The sequence below is a fragment of the Drosophila subpulchrella genome, chromosome X (assembly GCF_014743375.2).
Source record: "Drosophila subpulchrella strain 33 F10 #4 breed RU33 chromosome X, RU_Dsub_v1.1 Primary Assembly, whole genome shotgun sequence".
Taxonomy (NCBI): domain Eukaryota; kingdom Metazoa; phylum Arthropoda; class Insecta; order Diptera; family Drosophilidae; genus Drosophila; species Drosophila subpulchrella.
In genome coordinates, this window is record NC_050613.1 from 26,374,244 (window position 1) to 26,396,718 (window position 22,475).

A 22,475-nucleotide genomic window follows, 5' to 3' on the forward strand; every position below is an offset into this window, starting at 1 on the left:
CTGCACTTTGGTCGTTGGTGACGTTGTTGTTTCCGGTTGGAGTGTCAAAGTTGCAGCTTCTGCTTTTGATATATGTGAGAAGTGAGATTTTGGTTTAAGTTGAAGTGTTATATGGTTAATACTTTAGTTTTTTCCACTTTTGTGTAGGTGTTTTGCATGTTGGTGAAGTTCTCGTTGTTGAAATTTTTGAAATGTTGATATATTGCCTTCTGGATTCCATAACTTCAGTTATTGAATCCCGATTTAGAAGTGGTTCAAATTCTCTTACATTCTATCTAAAAACTTGTCTGTTCATAAGGGGAACCCAAAACTGCACTTCTATAATCCATAACTTGAGTAATCTGAATGGGAACCCAAAACTGAACTTCTAGATTCCATAACTTGACCTCTAGGATCCGGATTTTTAAGTGGGATACCTCTCTGAGTTTATGGTTGAATTCTCTAATATTCTACATCAAAATCTCTCTTTTAAGCGAGGGTCAAAATTTTAGCCCATTTTCATGTTCGATTTTTCAATAAATCCACTGGGTTTCACAATGGCAACCAAAAACTGCTCTTCTGCAATCCATAACTTGGGTAATATAATACCGATTTTCAAGTGGGATACCTCTATGAGTTTGTGGTTGAATTCTCTAACATTCTACATTAAAATCTTTTTTTAAACGAAGGTCAAAATTGTAACCCATTTTCATGTTAGATTTTTCAGTATTTCCCACTGGGTTTCATAAAGGGAACCCAAAACTGCACTTCTGCAATCCATAACTTGGGTAATATAATACCGATTTTCAAGTGGGATACCTCTATGAGTTTGTGGTTAAATACTCTAATATTCTACAATAAAATCTTACGTATAATCGAGGGTCAAAATTGTAACCCATTTTCATGTTGGATTTTTCCGTATTGATAGAATCTTTAAATAGTGCTTTCAAGGGAAAGTAATGTTGATATTTCTCATGTAGCTGAAGTTATTGCTTCTACCTCTTTCCAGATGTTTTTAAAAGTTGGTGAAGATGTTGAAATTGATATAGTGCTTACAAAGTGCTTTCTGATGAAAGATTCTATGTGATATTTCATGTGAAACTTCAGTTATTGTTTTATTTCTGTCATTAAATGGCTATTCCAATAAGTTTCATGTTTCTCGTTTTGTTTGACCATTTCTGTTGGCGAAGAGTTCTTGCTGCCTTAGTTCCTGTTGCGACTGATGTTTGTGGTTCCTGTTGCTGTATTTATGCCAACTTAAGTTGCTCAAGCTCCTCCTTTTTTGCTTCCGCTGTGGCTGCAACAATTGCATCAACTGCTGTTACTCTGGCGACTGTAGTAGCAATTGCGGCTGACATATCCCATTACAGTTTCCGTTACTGGTTGCTCAAAGGAGGTAATGTTTTTAACGACAGCTGCACAAAACATGCAAAGCAGTCTAAGAAAATGCTATATGATTTTTACTGCCAATAAATGAGACTCTTTGGCAAATATATATATATTAAATGTTCCTTCTCTTTTTTATCCAACAGCAACGCAAACTGGTGGAAAATTGTGGCAAACTCTTGTGTGTGTTTCGTCCGTCGTCCAACCAACTGTCATTGTCTTTTGGCATTGGGCAACATTTTAATTGAAAAAGTTTTGACAACTCGCAAGCAGGAGGAGGAGTAGAGATGACTGTGAAATTGGCCAAGCTGTTTGGGGGTGGTGGTGGCCTCGAGGTCCTGGACTCCAACCAGGAGCAACATCAGGAGCAGCAGCAGCAGCAGCAGCAGCAACCACTGGCTGCCACAATGCAGCAACACCAGCAGCAACAGCACTTGCAACAACCACCACCTCTGCCGCCCCCAAATGCGAATATGAAGAGCCTCAAGTATTACGAGCACCTGCAGGCCACCTATCTGATGGATCAGGATCACGATCACGATCAGGATCAGGATCAGGATCAGGATGACTACGAGGACACCTGCATGCAGCGCAACCATCCGTACAACAATTCCCAGAGACCGCTTCTGGGCGATCGTCGTCCCCAGCTGACGGTGATGAGTGTTGGTAAAAAGGGTACCAAATCGGGGGGTATACCCCAGCAGCAGAATCTACCATTGCCACCACCATTGCCACCCCTAAGGACCTACATCTCACCCTATGTGCAGCAACAGAAGCGGGACAGTGCCAAGGGATTGCATGGCTTCAACGATTTTGATGCCCTGTCCCAGCAGTACAATCAGCACCTGCAGAGTCCTCACATTGGGTATCCCTATGGCAGTCCACCCTCGCCGACGGCTCAATCAAGTGATTTCTGCTTCGATCGGCAGACGGGATTGGTAATGATGCCTGGTAACACCAATACCAACGCCGCAGGAGGGGGTCACCACCAGGTCATCTCGAGCAGTTCGAGCAACTGCAGCAGCTCGCACACCACATCCACCTCCTCGCCCACCCGATATTATCCCGATAATTCGGGCCATACCAGTCTTTATCCCTCCCGTTTCGAGGATGATTTTTGCATGCGTCGTCCTGCTCCGGAAAGCACTTCGTCACCCATTGTCGCTGGAGGCGGCGGAGGCGGCGGAGGAGGACGTGGCAGTGGACCCTTCATCTTTGGCATCGCACCGGAGGATCAGGTCACGGACTATGGCAGCAATCCACTGCCCCCAACGCCCCCGCAGCTGAAACAACAACAATCTGTGATTAGCCGTAGTCCTTTGGTGAGTTGACATTTCTCATCCCAATAGATTGAACTGTTTTATTACACATGCTTTTATTTAAAGTAGGTCTTGCATAAAGATAACATTTTTTTCTTAGAATTATTATAATGTGTCCAAAGGCAGTTATTATGGATCTTCCGATTCCATTCCATTCACAACTAAATATAATCATCAACTAAGACTCAGAATTACTCCACAAAATGCTCTTTCTCGATTTGAGAGAATTATCAAAGAGGGAAAATCTACGAAATACCATTTCTCAATATATATTTAACATTATTCAATGGTAAAGATAATACTTAGTATGCTAACCATGTGAATATCAAATTGATACTCAATTGTTTTTTGCGGCTTTCATATAGAACTGCCAAAAAGAGACTGACAATTTCTTGAAGGAGTTAAAGATAATGTCAGCCTGAAATCTGGATTTTATATTGATTAACCTATGTAAGGAGCTTAAAAATACCAAACTGATAATACATTTCCTAACTTCAATCATATAGGACTGCCAGAAAGAAGACGTATAGTTACTCTACGAAAATAAATATTTTTTGTTCAACATATTACCTTCCCTCATATATAACTCCCAAAAACCACTATATATTAAAGACTCCAAGGTTGTCATGTTAGGACAAGATAATAATAGAGTCGCCTCTAGCAGAAGCAACATATTTACCAACTGCAAAGGTCTGTAGAAAAGCTGGAAAAACCTTTGGCTTTGTTGATTTTCGTGTATTTTTTCTCACACAAAGTGGGTTGTTTGGGATGTGTTATGAGAAGTTCACAGCATGCAAACCGTTTGGAAGGGGCCCTAAACTTAAACAATCGATTGTTGTTCTCTTCTTCGCAATTTTTTGTTTAAGTATTCCCTGTATTTTTTCTGCACTCTCTGTTTTTGGTGGCTTAAGAGTTTACCGTTGTTGCTGCTGGCGTGGGTGTTGCTGGTGTGCTGATGTTGCTGTTGCTGTTGCAGGAGCAACACAAGTTGCTGCTGCTGCTGCTGCTGCTGCCGTTCAAATTGCAACTGCTTTCTGCTTTCAGCACTTCGCATTGGGCCGTCTGTCTATTTTGATAATGGCCAAGAAGAAGATGCTATTCGCACACCTGGCGGTCTTGAAAGATGGTCAGCGGGGGGCGTTAAGGGACAGAAGGGCACTGGGTAAGGGTTAAACAGACGGCGGGAAAACAATCCTCTCACTATATAGGTACAACACCCATGCGAAGACAAAGCCCGTCAATGTCTGAGCCTCTGTCGGGTTGAGCTTTTCATTTCAGCATCCAGCATTTCAGCATTTCAGCTGCAGGAAATGCAGGACCTTTCAGGGCCTTTCAGGACCCTTCCGATTTTCCCACCCATTTCCCGACGTTGTGCAACCATCTTGGCCCATTAAAGCCAAGCAAATTAAAATGTTGCACAAATAAAATGTAAGAACCTCTTCACGTCGCACTCTCTTCATTTTCCCACGCTGGCAGGAAGAACTGAGAAGGAATCCCTTGGATTAAAACACATTTCGTAAATTAATAATGAAATTAATTCATGAACAGCAAGTGTGAGCGAAAGTAGCGAAGGAGTGCCCAAAAATCTCTCAATTAAAGGATGAAAGGGGATCGTAAAAGAAATGAGGGAAAACTACAAGATGACGACAAGCTGGAAGGATCAACGAAGTACAGATTATAAAGACAGTTCTTAACTTGCACGGGTATACTGAGAAATTGAGGAAATATAATTCAATGAAAAACTTCATTTGGTTATAAATAAAAATGGAAAGAGTAATCTGAAAGGAATTCTAGAGGAAAAAAAGTACAAATCTTATAAAATATAAGTGAGAAATATATTTAATTTAATAAATACATTTGCTTTAAAATTTAATTTGCAAGTAATAACAATCATAGAAATAAATGCAAGAGAAACAAAAGTACAAATCTTGAACATAATAATAAATAAGAATGCAAGCAGTAATCTGTAAATATGGATCGGGAATATATAACATTTTAATAATTTTAATAAAAAATGCGAATAATAATCTGCAAAATAAATGCAAGGCAAAAAATTCTAATAGAATTTAAATACTCCCAATGAAAATTGGTTTGACTATAATACGACAAATTTGGTCGAATGCGCCTAGGCCCAGTTAAAAAACAAATTACGCTAATGAATGTTTTAACCCTGATGTGAATGCACTTTACACCACTCCAAAAACTTCCAGCCAGCTTACTTTTCACCGTTTTTCCACACTTTTCCCCGCATTTTCCCGCCCATCGAGAACCGCAAAAGTCGCCAAATGGTGGAAAATGGAGGCCGAGGGGGGTTACCACAAAAGTAGAAACTGAAACGGAGGAAAAAGCAAATTTCGTAATTACACTTAAGTTGGTTAATTGTCGGACAGATATTCCGCTTCTTCTGCTGCAACTTTTTCGCTTTTCCGCCGCTTGCGAAAATCATTTTTATGGCTGTACTAATTATACAAATTTAATGGGATTTATTTTACTTTAAATTGGCATTTAAATAAAATTAATGAATATATTATGGCGCAGCTGTAATATCATTGCTTGTTGGATTTTTTTTAAAGGTTATAATACTCTTCGTTTTACCAAATAGTATTTTTTTTTGCTTTTAAAACCTCTAGAATTGTTTTTATTTTTTGGTGCGATAGGCACTCGACGTCGACACTTGGATAAACTTTACTAGGATCCCAGTGAGACAGAGGGAAACAGAACGAGTCGGAGAAATGGGCGGAGAAAGGGGCTGAAATTGTTGGAGAAAGCTGGGTGCATGTTGGATACAGATACATGCAATCTCTGCGTTAATTACGCTACTTTCCCAGATTGCCAGAATGCGCAGATAAATAAAGAGGATTAGCATAAAATCCATATATGTATTTATAGAGATAGAAATAGAGGTTAAGATACTGGGGCAACTTGACTAGAAACTATCTTAGATCGCCAAAAATAACCAATAAATATCTCGTTTATAGTTGGCAAACTAAATATAACACGAACTCAAGTAACGATTGTGATATTTCTAAGGACACTCTGGAGGTTTTTCGGTCAGTTCCACTTTATATACTGTGTGTTCTTTATAAGGCATACAAGGTTGCGGTCTAAAAACGAGCAAAATCGAACAACTTTGTTGCTTTTCTATAAGCATTAAATCCAATTGAATTGCGAAAAGTCGTCTTCGATTACACGGCCACAGACCAGACCATATATGCATATATAAAAATATATATAGACCATATATCGTAAAAAAAATCACAAAGTCAGAGAAAGGGGAGTGGGACAATGAGAATCATTTTGTTTTGGCATTGCAAGCTCAATGGGCATTTGATAAGTAGCGCAATATCGATTACACTGCCCAACAAAGCAACAAAAGATGGATGATTCAGTGATCTTATGAGTCACAATGGAAGGGAAATACAATTCAAAGGATGAATAATAAAATCTTCCAAGACAATAACAGTTAGTAACCAACAACTAATTAAATATTTAATTAGTTATTTGTCTTTTTTAAATGTTTTTAAGTTGAAAAAGCCTTAAATACCTGCAGCTCAGTGTCCACTGTTGCTGATTTACCAGTTTTATTCAGCTTGTTACGGTTGCTGTTCTGATTCTTGTTGTTAAGACTGTCTTGCTTATGGTCTTTCTGTTCTTTCTTTGTTTTGGTCTAACATTGCTTTGAAAATTATGCCACTTAAGATCAATTTACCTTTCAGCTTAAAACAAAAAGCAAAGCAAAGCACTGGCTGAAAACAAAAATCCAAGTAAAATTCGTTGTCGACCGCAGCTGCAAATGTTGTCGTCTGTTGCAACTTGGATAATTGAAATCACTGTTGCTAATGCACTGAGCAAAACATTCGCGTCAAATGAATGCAATTGCAAGGCATTAAAAATACGAGGCCTAAAAATTTAAATTGATTTTTAGATCGTTTAATTTTTTTTGGGTTTTTTGTAAAGTTTTTTATTCTAACTCCGCGATTTATAGAAAGCATTATAAAATTTTTTTTTTTATTTTGGAAATTCAAATATAGTTTAAATAAGTTATTTTTAATTAGGCTAGTAATAAAATGATACAATTGGCTTTATATTTTTGGGAAATATACCAAGTTAATTGAATTCCATATATTTTTTTTTAATCTGGCTATTATATAGTATACATTTTTAAACCTCCAGCTATTTTGTTTTCAAGTTCTTGATTGTTTTTTTACCATTTTTTTTCTGTGTGCAGTGGTTGTTACTACCAAAGTTGTTGCCACATAGTTAAGTTGTTTTGGCCCGCGTCGTCGCACTGTCTGACAAAGTTAAAGCTGCGAATCGGTGGTGCAGATGGGGGTGTTTTAAGCGGGAAGGGGGTGGTGTGGTGGTCATGGTGGTGCTGCTGGTGGCGGAGGTGGTGGACAGGTAAAATGCAACCTGGCGCGACCAACTGGCTGGCCAAAAGCCGAGGGGCTCTCTGACCAACCGAGCCGGTTTCAGCGACCATGAGACCACACACACAAATGCATGGGGCAAACATAAACACACTGGGACACTTGGACACTCGGACACTTGGACACTTGGACACTTGGACACTTGGACACCACTTAATGCCCCATCTGGACCAGGTCCGCAACACCACCGATAGCACCACCCCCTCGAACCCACCGCCTGTTGCATTATTTGATTAAAGCGTATGCCCCGAAAGTCCCCACATCGAGTTTACTTTTAGTTTTATGGCCCGTCTTTGGCTGGGAAAGTTGAAGGTGGTGTCTCTGGGGAACTTGAGTTTCCGGATTGATACGATTCCGCTCTGGAGCTCCAGCTCCATTTGGGCAATCTTAATGCCGAGCTTTGTCCCCGGGAGTGGGCTTAATTAACCTGATGGGCTGGCATAAATGCAGTTGCATCTGCATATGCATATCTATGTATGTATCTGCCCCACGCTGGGAGGATCGGGGCATACGGATATGTACATATATCCAACTCTTGGGTGCTGCGGCGAGACATCTGCCACACGAGTGGGTTGGCTGTGGCATTCGGTTGCCGGTTAAGTGCGAAATTGGGGTCGTCATCTTCAGAGTTGCACAGCGAAAGAGATGGGTAGACGGGTTGGTATACACTTATGGATCCGTATGTGCGGACAGTGGGAGCTGGCATTAGAATGAGATACTTGTGTAAGCAAACTTCGATCAGAAGGCAAAAGATATAAAAAAGTTCCATTCTTAAATATTTAAATTCTACCGATATTTAAAAAATGCATCTATATGTTCAAGATCTTTTTAAAAAAATTAAATAAAATCTAAAATTGTTGAAGCTAAATTCTTGGACAAAGATATAAAAGAAGTTTTTTTATACTGTTTTAAAAAAATCTAGTATTTAATAAAACAATTTTTAATGTTTCACAAAACCTTTGTTATTTCTTAAAGAATTTAACTAAATATTCATTTTACTCCCTATTGATAATAAAAATATTTAAGCTATATGTTATAGATTTTTCTAAAATGAATTTAATAACCTTTACAATTGTTTTCGATTATTTCTTAGTTAAAAAAATATTTCAAATATTTTTCCCGACCTTTGTTAGCTGAATATATAAAAAAAAAAAACTAAAATTAAGTAATATAAATGAAACTAATATAAAAGCAATGAAAGATATTTTAATACTTGGGATCCACAAAACAATTATATAATTTATTTATTCGATTTATTTTTGTTTCCAAATCAGTTTTAGTCCCTTTTTATCCAAGCTGCTAATGTGGCAACCTCGGGTGTTCTTTTCGATGGGTTCGAGTGAGAAGGCGATAGCCCCACTACATCGCTGTCATCGCAGTCGTTGCATGTGTAATTTGCTGAATTTTTAATTATGACACAGAGCGCAGCACGAAACAGACATCCAGACGGAAAGACAGACATTCAGAGATACGGATCCAAATCCGAAAGGTAGAAAGAGCAGGGAAAGGTGGAAGGGGGGGGGGGGGGGGGGGGGAGAGATGTGTGTTTGTGGATTGCAGGTTAATCTGCCGTGTTGCATGTTGCATTTGCCAGTTGGCAACTTATCTAACTGTCAAGCGGGTCTCTCAAAGTCGCTTTAAGCCCCATGTCGTTCCTCTTGCTACCAGATGCCAAATCAATGTGCCGTGGCAGCATATGGGTTAAGGTAGCAACTGCAGCAGAAGCAGCAGCAGCAGGGAGGGTTAAGGCTTACAGATATTGCCGGATTAGTTGCGATTTGGCATTCATTACTGCAGCAATCGGAGCACAGAAAGCCCCCAGCAAATCTTCAAATTCGAGGGCTTAGTTATTATTGCAATATGTTTCAGTACCTTACGGGAACGAGCATATAAGAGCTGAATAAGTACCTGAGTCCACTTGAATTTCCCATAAAAAAAAGCTAGTGATTGCTAAAGATTTTCAGTTCTAAGGATTGAATGTTTATACGTCCTTTTTTCTGTTAGAGTAAAGTTCTTTAAATTGGTTTAAAGTTGTTCATTTGGTGCATTAATTTTTATTGCTTTATACCGATGAAATAAATCTAGTAAATCGAAAAATTGTAACGAACACACTCTATGAGCGTTGTCCACCCTAACACCTCTGTCTACGCTTTGACCGGCCTGCTCAGGGAGATGGGTGTGGGTTTGTGTTAAGATGAAACAAGAGTGTCACAGAACTAACAATAGTAGACAGAGAGACGGTAACGATAAGGATTTTTAACCCATCGGCTAAGATTCGGACGAGAGACTGTACCTATCGAAGACGGTGGCCCAGATGTTATTGGCCACCTTCTATACCCACCCTACCTGTGAAGTCTCATTAGACTCCACCCTTTAAACAACCGCTGCGCTACATCCTCTAAGGTGCCCTCAAAAGATCACAAATTAATTCATCTTAAATTTCATTTAATGCGGCAAAAACGATAATATGGTTCATTGTTCTTAATACTACAAATCCTAACACTAAAACCTTAACTCTAAGCGTTCTTTACGCCGAAACGACTCTCTATAAGATCGTGTGTCAGTACAAGATTATCAAATAGAAAAAGAAATGGATATTTTGTTTACGTTAAATTATTACGAAACTGATTACATGTTTTATCGATATGCGGCAAACTTATTCAAAAATTACAGAAAAGCACTTAGGCGGATTACGTTAAGTTATATAAAAGCAAACGATTCTTATTTAATATTTATCGATACGCGAATGAAGGAAATTTACATGTATATACTAGTACCAAAAGTGTGCGGGCTCAGACAAGAATGAATATATATGTAGGAATGTAAATGATTTACGGCTATGCCGTACTTACGAACTCTCCAACGAAGTCAGCAGGCCTGATGACGATCGATGTGCGCTGTAGAATAGGTTAATTTAGGTGTATATATGTCATACTATGTCATAAGCACACACGCAATTAATATGGCTAAATAGGAATCGTAAATTAAATTAGAAACTTGTCGTACAAATAATTAGAATAAGAAAATTAAACTACAATCGCTTTAGCGATACAAAAACAAGTTGGCAGTCCCGGCCAAAATTAACTGGAAGCCAGAATTGGAACTCAAATTCCAATTGGGATGCGGCATCCGCTTCCGCGGTCTTGCCCGAATTACGCCGAATCGGCGCCGGTGCGTTTTTCGCCCGAACTGCAACGTGATCCGACTTGTAGATCGAGGTGCGGGCTTGGTAAGGTCAAAGCCTCACGCGGGTTGACGACGGCGATCCTTACAGCCGCTTATGGTTTGCCGATAATGGAATTTATCTAGGTGTGGCAAAGGTAAAAGATTCCTTTCACGCGGTGTGCGGTATGAGAATCTCAAATGGCGATTCTGGCCTGGCGCTGAAGAAACGTAGAGTTCCGCTAATGAACCGCTGCACGCGGCACCTGCACCTTGCTGTGCGCAGAGGGAGGACTGTAAATCTTCCGTCAATTTCGAGAATTTGCACGTGGGTCTGGTCACTGCTGTTTTCCGGGAATTTCAATTAGATTCTTTCCATATATCGTCCCCAATTCTCTTACCACCAATATTGGGAGTGATAACCGGTCGTACTGGTCAGAATTCTAAGAATTTCACACGCGGATGTATGGATGCGGACGGGTTTGATAATTGTAACACTTTATGCAGGGAACGAACCGATCTCGGGAGAAGCTTGCGACAAAGAGGAGGAAATCATGGCGTCTAGAGTGGACGTAGGATGTACAAAATCCCCAAAATCCATAAAAATGGTATTTTTGGTATTTGGACGAGGATCAGATCCTTGCTACTGAAGGGTTGCATCTGGGCTATTTATGTTAATTACCATGGGTAATGTCTTAACTAGGAATGCCAACTTAGCCGAAAATACTGACTCCCACAACCACAGTTTTGATTTTTAGTCCCTGTGACTAACAATAAAAACTGAAAAAGGAGTCAGGAGGGGTCACCAGATGTCCTTGGCATGGAATTTACCAAGCTCTTTGCCGTTCATATCTTCCAGAACATAAAATGATTGACCAAGTTTCTCCTTAACTCGCGCTTTTGTTCTGACTGGGGCTAGCTTTGCGTTGAAATGATTGGCAGCGTTGCTCAGCGCAAAGTTCCGTTTTGTCACCTCTTGACCTACTTCGAACGATCTAGGCCTCGTACGTAGGTTATATGTGCGCTGGAAGTCGATTACCCTTTTCAGCTTTGATTTCTGTGCGTTGGATAAACAGATGTGTGAGGGGTCGTCCTCGGGTTTGTATTCAATTTCGTTAACAGAAAACGAAAGTTGGATGGAAATGCCAAAGGTTTCCCAAAAATCCATGCCGCATATCACGCTGTGTTGAATAGAGGGTACTATTAAGAATTCAAATTTTGAATCTATAGAGTTGTACGTCAAGGGAATGGAGATTGTGCCAGCCACGGATTGTGTTTGGCCGTCTGCAGTACGGACTACGCTTTTGAATTTGTTATACAGCTTGTTAGATATTATTTGTTGGGCAAGCTTTCCACCAATGACACTTTTGTTGGCTCCACTGTCTAAGAGAGCTGAATATTCGAGGCCGAATATCTGCACCGTTGTGAAAGGCCGGATGTCATTCTTTTTGTGGATTATTGATGAGATAATGCAACGGTTAAAAGCTCGTTTGCGCATCCAAAATTTACGTATACGCAAGGTAGAACGACGTTTGCAAGCAAAGATAGAATTGACACTAACAGGTTTAAGCCTTCGTTTAAGATACTCTTGCAAGCGCAGGTGATACGGATTGAACGCTTTAGTAGTCGGTACATCAGGTTTAGGAGTAGACAAATCAGGTAAATTATCCGTTGCCGCAGCATCCGGAGTACTAAGAATATCCAAGGCTAACTGCGGACATTCATTTTGCGAATGTCCTGCTTGGAGTTTTCCGATACCGATTTACATTTTGCACAGTTTGGTTTATATACATCGGGTATGCCGCAACCGTAACAGAAAATACGGCGAGGTTTTAGACAATCATGGTACCTGTGACCTGTTCCATCACAGTTCCAACATATGAATTTGTCTGCAGGCTTAATTGCGCAGACTTCGCCCTCGACATCGGCTTCATCTTCGGACTGATCTTCAGAATCGTATTCGTGAAGAATTGTGTTGACAAACCGTTTGGTTACATTAGGGCGTTGAATTGGCTTCGATCGAGTGCTACGATAAAATTCTTCGTGGCGGTGACACGCCTTACGCAAAGCTTCCAAAGAAGGGATGTCAACATGCAGTAACTCAAGTTTCAAGTCTGGCTTAAGATTGTGGCGCACTTCGCTGGCTAGCTCACTATCATGCATGGGCTCTCGGAGGGAATTAGCTATGATAAGCATTGCGTCAAGAAAGTCATCAAAACTTTCGTTTGAACCCTGCTTACGACGACGCATGGCACGTTTTATTTCGCGGTCTGATCTCTGATCTGAGTATCTCTCCTTTAAGCGTCTGCATAGTACATGCCAGTTCATGTCATCTACCGACCTATGAACACGCCAGTAAAAAGATAGAGCAGGACCTGCAAATAGCAAATTTGCAAACTGCGACAACAAATCGAAATTTCCGTTTAGGCTTTGTGTAGTGAGACAGTTTACACGGTATATAAAATCCTCAACTGCGATGTCGTCAGCTGACCCACTAAATTTGATTCGCCAGTTGGAAATCACATTTGAAATTCTGTCAGGGCGATCCAGAGAAAGATCGCTGCGATCGCTTCGCACATCCGGAGAGTTCCTAACTCGCTGACTGTTTTGACCCTGATTGTTCTGGAAATCGACTTGTCCTGAATTGTTACGGAATTCGTGATGCGTATTGTTATCCGCAAACGTAGACCTATTCAATTGGCTAAACATCTGAGTCATTTTTTCTGTGATTGTATCTGTCATGGTTACTTGAAATGTTCTCTGGTTGTCTAACATGCTTTTTTGAAATGCTCGCATTTGATTCGCAAGACTTTGCTGATCTGGGTCTTCTGTTACATCTGAGTCATTAGTTTGCCTATTGTCTTGATGGGGATTCAAGTTGCCATTCTGAGAGACGATTATATTGTTCTGATTATCGGCGTTACGAGACCTAGATCTGGTCATCATTCGATTTTGCATACCGGAATTCGGATTAGATACCGTCTGGGACTGAGAACATGGTTGAGAGCATGTTGGACAAGTGTTGTTATCCTGCAGCCAGTTTTGTAGACAAGCCTTATGAAAGCAATGTTTACAAGCAGTTTCAATTAAATCCAATTCGAAAACTACTGCGTTGCAGAGGGTGCACGTCACTGAGTCATCATCATCTAGAGAAACTAGGTTCTCGTTGCTGTGCCTAACCGACATTTTTAAACGATTTCAAGCCTAACTAAACAACTAACTAAACTCGAAAACTTAAAAAGAGAAATGGAAGATATACGATATGCGATAGAAATATACGATATGCGATAGAAATGTACGATATGCGATAGAAGAATACGATAATCATTCAACAATGACAAGACGAGAAAGATCCTTGAGAAATACGGAATGCGGTAGTATCATAAAAATAAGAGGGGCTTATCCTGAGGAGTAATGTAGCAGCAGGTTGATTTTTGTTCGATAGGTACTAATTATTAACTGTAAATGTTTGCGGAATTAATTATATAAAAATTGTATTTTGAGGTCTAACCAATCAAAAGAGGGACTAGCCGAATTTTCCAGCTAGAACAAATCTCGATTTTAATTGGATAGAAGATGTGGTTTGAAAACTGAAAACCTGGTAAAGAACCGACCTTAAATCAGAACTAAAATTCCGAAGTATCAAGTAATCAAAATGGAATGCTTTTAACTATAATGTCCGAGTATGACCGAACTGATAGAAAAACATGTAACAAAAGTATAACATTTCTGCTGGTATGGCTCCGAATCTATCCAGAGTACCATCAAATCCAAGTCAAAAATGAAATACTAACTGAAACTACAATTTTACAAAAATGGATGGATTGAAATATTTTCGGGAAGCTCGGCTGTCAAACGACAGATGCCTGATCAGGCATCGGGCTTGCTCCATTGTTGGGCGCCATTTAATTCTGTAACGAACACACTCTATGAGCGTTGTCCACCCTAACACCTCTGTCTACGCTTTGACCGGCCTGCTCAGGGAGATGGGTGTGGGTTTGTGTTAAGATGAAACAAGAGTGTCACAGAACTAACAATAGTAGACAGAGAGACGGTAACGATAAGGATTTTTAACCCATCGGCTAAGATTCGGACGAGAGACTGTACCTATCGAAGACGGTGGCCCAGATGTTATTGGCCACCTTCTATACCCACCCTACCTGTGAAGTCTCATTAGACTCCACCCTTTAAACAACCGCTGCGCTACATCCTCTAAGGTGCCCTCAAAAGATCACAAATTAATTCATCTTAAATTTCATTTAATGCGGCAAAAACGATAATATGGTTCATTGTTCTTAATACTACAAATCCTAACACTAAAACCTTAACTCTAAGCGTTCTTTACGCCGAAACGACTCTCTATAAGATCGTGTGTCAGTACAAGATTATCAAATAGAAAAAGAAATGGATATTTTGTTTACGTTAAATTATTACGAAACTGATTACATGTTTTATCGATATGCGGCAAACTTATTCAAAAATTACAGAAAAGCACTTAGGCGGATTACGTTAAGTTATATAAAAGCAAACGATTCTTATTTAATATTTATCGATACGCGAATGAAGGAAATTTACATGTATATACTAGTACCAAAAGTGTGCGGGCTCAGACAAGAATGAATATATATGTAGGAATGTAAATGATTTACGGCTATGCCGTACTTACGAACTCTCCAACGAAGTCAGCAGGCCTGATGACGATCGATGTGCGCTGTAGAATAGGTTAATTTAGGTGTATATATGTCATACTATGTCATAAGCACACACGCAATTAATATGGCTAAATAGGAATCGTAAATTAAATTAGAAACTTGTCGTACAAATAATTAGAATAAGAAAATTAAACTACAATCGCTTTAGCGATACAAAAACAAGTTGGCAGTCCCGGCCAAAATTAACTGGAAGCCAGAATTGGAACTCAAATTCCAATTGGGATGCGGCATCCGCTTCCGCGGTCTTGCCCGAATTACGCCGAATCGGCGCCGGTGCGTTTTTCGCCCGAACTGCAACGTGATCCGACTTGTAGATCGAGGTGCGGGCTTGGTAAGGTCAAAGCCTCACGCGGGTTGACGACGGCGATCCTTACAGCCGCTTATGGTTTGCCGATAATGGAATTTATCTAGGTGTGGCAAAGGTAAAAGATTCCTTTCACGCGGTGTGCGGTATGAGAATCTCAAATGGCGATTCTGGCCTGGCGCTGAAGAAACGTAGAGTTCCGCTAATGAACCGCTGCACGCGGCACCTGCACCTTGCTGTGCGCAGAGGGAGGACTGTAAATCTTCCGTCAATTTCGAGAATTTGCACGTGGGTCTGGTCACTGCTGTTTTCCGGGAATTTCAATTAGATTCTTTCCATATATCGTCCCCAATTCTCTTACCACCAATATTGGGAGTGATAACCGGTCGTACTGGTCAGAATTCTAAGAATTCGGGTTTGATAATTGTAACACTTTATGCAGGGAACGAACCGATCTCGGGAGAAGCTTGCGACAAAGAGGAGGAAATCATGGCGTCTAGAGTGGACGTAGGATGTACAAAATCCCCAAAATCCATAAAAATGGTATTTTTGGTATTTGGACGAGGATCAGATCCTTGCTACTGAAGGGTTGCATCTGGGCTATTTATGTTAATTACCATGGGTAATGTCTTAACTAGGAATGCCAACTTAGCCGAAAATACTGACTCCCACAAAATGTTACATTAATTTAAGCATTTTCGGTTAAGATTTTCTTCCAATGCGTTTTTATTTATTAATTTTAGATATTACAATTTTTAAATTAACAAATGAAGTTAGTTTAAGAAACTTAAACCCAGGTTTTAATATGAAATTTAATACGATCTTTGAATTTAGATAACTATCTATCTATCTATCAGATATCTATTAAACTGAATATGCCATTTTTCATCAGTATTTTATTTTAAAACCTTTTATTTAAATCGGCAATACTAAAAATACGTGTTTCAATTGAAAGTCCAAGGCTTAAAGCTTGCCTTTCTAGTTTAATATATTCCACCATTTGAATATCAATAAATATGCATTTTTCTCTATTAGCTGCTATTCATTTGTATTATTTTGTTAGTGAGGCGCTTTCGATCCATTTCCGATTCGGAAATTTAAAACCGAATATTTAAATTCAGGACGCCGACTATTTGGAAATAAAATATTTATAAATGTACGTCCATGCGTTTTCCATATTTTTCATATTTTCTCTATACTATTTTATACATATTTTATATTGTATTTTATTTTTTGCTTATTTAAATTTTTTATTTTAGACAATTTTCCTTTGCCACTTTGCCATTGAAGTATGTCTGTTTGGCATTGACAATTCGATGCGGTTGCCGCATGCGGCTTTTATTGTTTTGTATTAGTGTTGCAGTTGCAGTTTGCAGTTGCAGTTGCGATTCGTGAATGCATTTCGGCCATTGATTGAAATTGACCAATTCGCTGCGGTGGCGCTAATGCAACAACAGCAACCACAGCAGACTAATATTTTTTGGTTTTCTTTTTTTGCTGCAAGGGAATTGGGCGGAGAAAAGCTTTTCCAATTTGTTGACAGTGACAACAAAGAAAGTGACATCAATGTTGCCGCCGCCACTGTCATTCCAATGCAATTGTCGCCTGCTGGCTGTATTTCGCCATTTTTTTTTTCTTTTCCCAGCCTTTGGGCCCGTTTTTAAGCCGCCAAAATCAACAAACAAAAGGGGTGCACCTGAACAATAAACCCAAATAAAACACACACCATCGAAAAAGCTGCAACAAGTAAAAGGCGGTTGGCCAGTTGTAACATGAATTTTCCACGTATATATATATTTTGCATTTATTAATTGCCAACGTCCGCAAAGCCAATTAACTTGGCCAAGGACCATTTTCATTTTCGCTGCATACTCTCGGGCAGCTGGGGAAAAAGGGAAACCCAGCGACGGAAAACCAGATAAATGCAAAGAGGTTTCACCTGCAGTAAAAAGGTGGAAAAGCCCGGCAACGGGGCGTATGAGTAATGCGGCCACAGGAGTGGCAAAAAAAAACTAGATTACAAGTGATTTACATGGCAGCCTTTCATAATTTTTCATGTCATTGGGACAAAAAAAAAAACTGCTTTAGCTTTTAGACTTTAAAAACGTACTCTAAAAACACAAATTAAATTACTGAAAATCACACGTTTATTATGTTTTTGTTTGCTTTGCTTTTGCTTTTTAAGTAATTAATATTTAACTACATGCATTACACACAATTTGCTAAGTATTTAAGTATCACTTTACGATCAACATCTGTAGACACCAATTTTATTTGATTTTTTCATACTGCGATATGGTTTTATGTCTCAAAAAAAAAAATGATATGGGAAATTGCCAGAGTTTTTTCATGTTTTTATCACACTTTATGGTAAAATTTGGTTTTTACGTTTGTGGAAATTTGTAAGTAGTTAAATTATGCCCAAAATAAAATGGAGGAAAAATACAGAATAACTACCAAGCCTATAAAAAGCAGTATTTTAATATTTAAAATGATTTTCTGTTAATTAAATTCCCTTTGACTTTGTTTTTCCTCACATCAATCTGTGAAACATTGCGTAATAATAAAATTATCACCACTCCCTCCTTCAATTTTCCGCCCTCTCTGACTTTTCGCAGCCAGGAGTTTTTGGCCAGAAATAGAAACTAATTTCATGTCCATTTTGGCGTAGAGCAATTTTGCTCATTGGCATTGTTGCTCTGCTGTTTAGTTTCGGTTTTTGCGGTTGTGCTTTTAGTAGTAACCGCCGCCACGCCCCTCGGCTCTGAGTTGCCGCCCCCATTTTGAGGCAATAAGTGGCATGCCATTAAATAGACCGCAATTTTATTAGTTGCTGCTGCTGCTGTTGCATCAAAACAAAGGCAAAAAAAAAAAAAAAAACGAGGTTACCAATAAAATTGCCAGGCAAAAACAAGCACACAGTACGTTTCATAAGAGTATGTCGGAGCATAAAAGCTGGAAAATTAGAACTTTAAAATCACGAACAGCGCAAACTTTAGGCATTTCACTTGTAGTTTACGAGTTAAATATTGCCAAATACCGCAAAACTGTAAATTATACCATCTGTCAAGAGGCTGACGAAATGGCCAATATTTTCAAGTGTGCCAAAGTAAAAATACCCAAAAATTGAGGCCAGCAAAAATTAAAATTTTATGTCGATACAGGGCAAAGTTTGGATTTAATTTCACTTTTTTCAATATTTATATTTTTGCTACAACTCAATTGAGTTTGACAATAATTTGGAATTTACACACATGCATGGTGAACAAATTCCAATATTTTCATGCCCAACCATAATCCATAAATAATAATTTCATCAATTTCAATTGAAATTTCTTGTGCCAGCAGCCAGTTTTTTCCCTCCCATTTTGTCCATACATTTTCATTATAATATTTAACAAAAATTATTGTCGATTTTTTCCTTAAAAGTTTGGTCCCCTGAGAGAGTTTTGAGGTGGGGTTTTTTTAGAAAAGGGGGACTTAAGGAGATTTATTCAATTTCCTGTGCTAGAGTTTATGGTACTCTCAGGCCATCCCTTTCTAATCTTTTTTGTCAAAACATGTAAATTACAATTCATGCGGCGGCTTGTCAACAGTTTGCTTACTTTTTCGAACATTTTTGTTGAGGGCTGTTAGGAAAAAAATATACGACAGTTTTTTTTTTGCTTTATTTCCCTGCTTAAAATATATTTCAGATGCTTTCATTTCGCATGCATAGGAAACTTTGACCCATTTTTCAAGTTTACTGCTTTACTGTCCTCCATTCACACCCCAAAAAAGTGGCCTTGTCCTTGTATTTTAAGCATGATTTACATGCTGGCCAAAACAAAAACTTTTAATGGCCAAGGAAGGCAGGATGACAGCACGAATGCCGGCCGAAAGGTTACAAGTTGGCCAGCAGATTCTATTGTCTCTTTCTTTGTTTCAGTAAGTTTATTGATTGTTTGCTTTAATGTTAATGGAGTTGAATATTGTCCTCTAAGATAGGCACAACCGTTCGAAAAAAAGAAAAACATTTAATAAGCATTCTTAACTTAACTTGTTTAAAAAATATACAAACTTTTATTTTAAATGTTTCAATTTTAAAACTCTCTGAAATAATATTATTTTTCATTTTATATTTATTGATTGTTGTTTGCTTTGTAATGCATATATTAATTTAGATTTGTTTTTTGCCCTTTAAAATAGGCTTCACTGTTTGGAAAAAAAATTTAAAAAGCATTTTTAACTAAATTTGTTCTTCAAATATGTATAAAAATTATTATTTTAAGATCCTTGGTTTTAAAACTTTCTATGTAAAATATTTTTTCTTTTTTATGGTAACACTTTTAGATTTTTATTGGTTGGTTTTGCTTGGTTAATTTTGTGTTGCAGTAACTTTTTGAATAAAGCCAGAAGTCACTTCCCCTTTCCGTGAAAAAAAAACACCCATCTTGGCTAAAAGGAGTTCTCTTTTTCTCCACTCTTGATTTATTTAATCCTTTTTCTTATTGTGGCTGCATTTGCCTGCTCTCCAAAGTTATTTCTTGTCTCTGCAGGAGTTTCCGTAAAACCCACGAAAACTATGTACATGTATATATGCCAATAGCAGTCAGGATAAAAAAGTTTTTCGGTTAAAGAAAAAATTATTATTTACATTGCCACAACCCGCGGCGAGGCAGCCAATATTTTTTCAACAATTATTTGGCTCAACTTGAGGTCCCCATGGGATTTCAAGGGACACAAAAAATGCCGTGAAAGTCAAGGGTTAAAGCGACAAACTTTTACAGGAAAAGGGAGGAAAATATATGGCGGAACCATTTGGAAATAAAATTATAAGTACATAAGTATTTTCCGCAACGAGGAGCGATGGCGAATGAAATTATTAAAAAGTTGCATATTTACGATGACCAAAAGACCAGGAGTGAAGTTTTTCACCAGCCCCGGGGAGTGGGTTTTGACATGACCGGACCTTAAAAGAGGGTTTTCGGGGTGGGGGCTTTATTTAGTTTAAGACGCACATGGCAAAGTTTCCTTCTTTTGGCTGCGAGCAAAGTTGCTGTCAAGAGGAGAAACTTGGCTTTGACTTTCGGTTTTATGTACCAAAATGGGCAAAAAATAAAGGAATTATTTTTAGTCAGCTTAAGGAGGAAGTTGAGTGAAAGAGAGCCGGAGACAGACGTTTTAATTTAATTTGAAAGGGGGGCTATGTAGTTTATATATATATATATTTTTTTTTATATTTATCCTGATTGAGAGCTGTGCATAATGCGCCGGAAAAGTTTGATCAAAGAGAGAAATTATGGCCATAATGCCCGGGAAAATGAATAGAAAGCCGTCATTTGTAATTTGTTCCCTAAAGGTTAATTGCCAGATTGACCGATTGTACTGCGATTCTTTTCAATTCCGCCAAAAAGGTCAAACCTTTTTGGCCTTAATGCCATACATATCGATTGTGTGTATTTTTATTTTGAGCTCTCGACTTGCTTTTCCCTGAATTTTCCATCCACCCCTTCCCCAGAACTTAAAGTTTCACTTTCGTGTGCTTGTATGCGATATTATCGCCTAACAAGCGGAAAATGGCAGGCGAAAAGGATGGAAAAGTCTGGAGGGGAAAATGGCAAAGGTTTGGGAAAAGCTTCAGCTTCTCAAGTTGACAACGACAAAACGCAGAGCAATTTAGATATTGATTTAGATAGCGGCTGGCAAATATGTTTTCCCATTTGAACGGGAACAATATTGGGACAACAGGAAGGGCTTTCTATTTCCCGGCTTTTCCTGCCCTTTTGTAATGGCCAGTTGTACAATGATGGACAGGCAACAATTTCGAGAAGCAAGTGCTTCTACATTAGCAGCTAATAAATAAAGACATTAATAAAATGAACTGATTTAAAGCCTTAAAAGATTTAAAAGCAAATCCATTTTGCTCTGCATTTATTAAATCCATTTTTTATGCCACTTCACTTAAATATAATTTATTGTGCTCGTTGGCTATCATCAAAGTTAAATAGAATTAAATTGGGGAAAATATGTAGTGCGGAAAAAGTTTTCCAGGCTTTATAAGGTATATTAGTTGGGTGATTATATATATTATATATAATAAAATTAAATAGGGGCTACAAAAAATAACAATTTTTGTTGCTTTAAGGTCATAATATATTTAATATGCTATTTTTTTTAAAGTCTTAACATTTATACTCATAGGTATCTTCAAGTCTACTTCCTGTTTAAGGTTCCTCTTTAGTCCATTATTAATTCAAGTGCCGATTTTGTTGGCCATAAAACGATTTGATTTAATCAACAGCAAAAAACAAATAGAAATAATTCCAAACTGTTGCTCATAAATTAAATTGTTAAATTGTTTCTAAAAAAAAAATCGCTTACACTGTATTTGCCCTTTCTCTGTTCACTGAATAAATCAATAAACAGAATTATTTATTCACTCGACTAGTGCAATGATTGTTGGCCAGAAAAAAAAAGCTGAATGGTAAATTGAGAGGCAATGAAGGGAAAATTCAGAAAAAGTCTGCCAAGGAGGGAAATCGAGAGATTATCAGTAGGCAATTTTATATAAAATTATATAAAAATCTTTAATAAATATTTAAAGGGTTGTTCAAACTTCGTACTAGTACTTTATGCTCCAAATGCTAGGAAAATTCAAGTAATGTTCAGAATGTATAATGTGAGTCGGTGGCGTATACGCAATGTTACCTCACTGTGCCGCAAATCGAGAAAGTGTCTTCAATTCCAATGTTTGCAACATTGCCAGCTATTTTTATTCGTCTGTCAGTCATTCCATTTTCCTTTCTGTCTTCCTGTTTTTCCCCCCACTTTCTCCACCTTTCCCCCAAAGAGCAGCTGCTGTCTTCTTGACTAATTTATATGTGCATATTAAATTAGTCGGGCGAGGCAAAAGTGTCGCGCTAGGCATTAGTTGGCACCCTCAACCCCCCAAAAACCCCCTCTCAGCTACCAACCAACCCTCGCAAAATGGCTAACACCTATGTGGCCCACACACTCATACGCACACACACACAGCTGCCTCAATCTGTTGGCTTCCATTATTTAATTGCCACTCTTGACAAATTTCGAAGGAACACCAGGCGTATGCGCAATGCGGCTCGGAAATAATCAAATTTTGATGGAAATCTAAATGCATCCGAGTGAAATGTTACAGCCTTCATTTGAACATATATAGTTTTTC

General features: G+C 38.5%; 1 protein-coding gene across 1 annotated transcript in view; it reads left to right on the forward strand.

Moving 5' to 3' along the window:
- Positions 1-22,475, forward strand: part of LOC119557636 — a 64,367-nt gene that overhangs the window by 30,936 nt on the left and 10,956 nt on the right. Inside the window, exon 4 of the mRNA XM_037870470.1 lies at positions 1,512-2,687. Within this exon, the coding sequence (XP_037726398.1) occupies positions 1,653-2,687 (1,035 nt within the window). The 5' untranslated portion in view covers positions 1,512-1,652. The remainder of the gene's footprint in view (positions 1-1,511; positions 2,688-22,475) is intronic.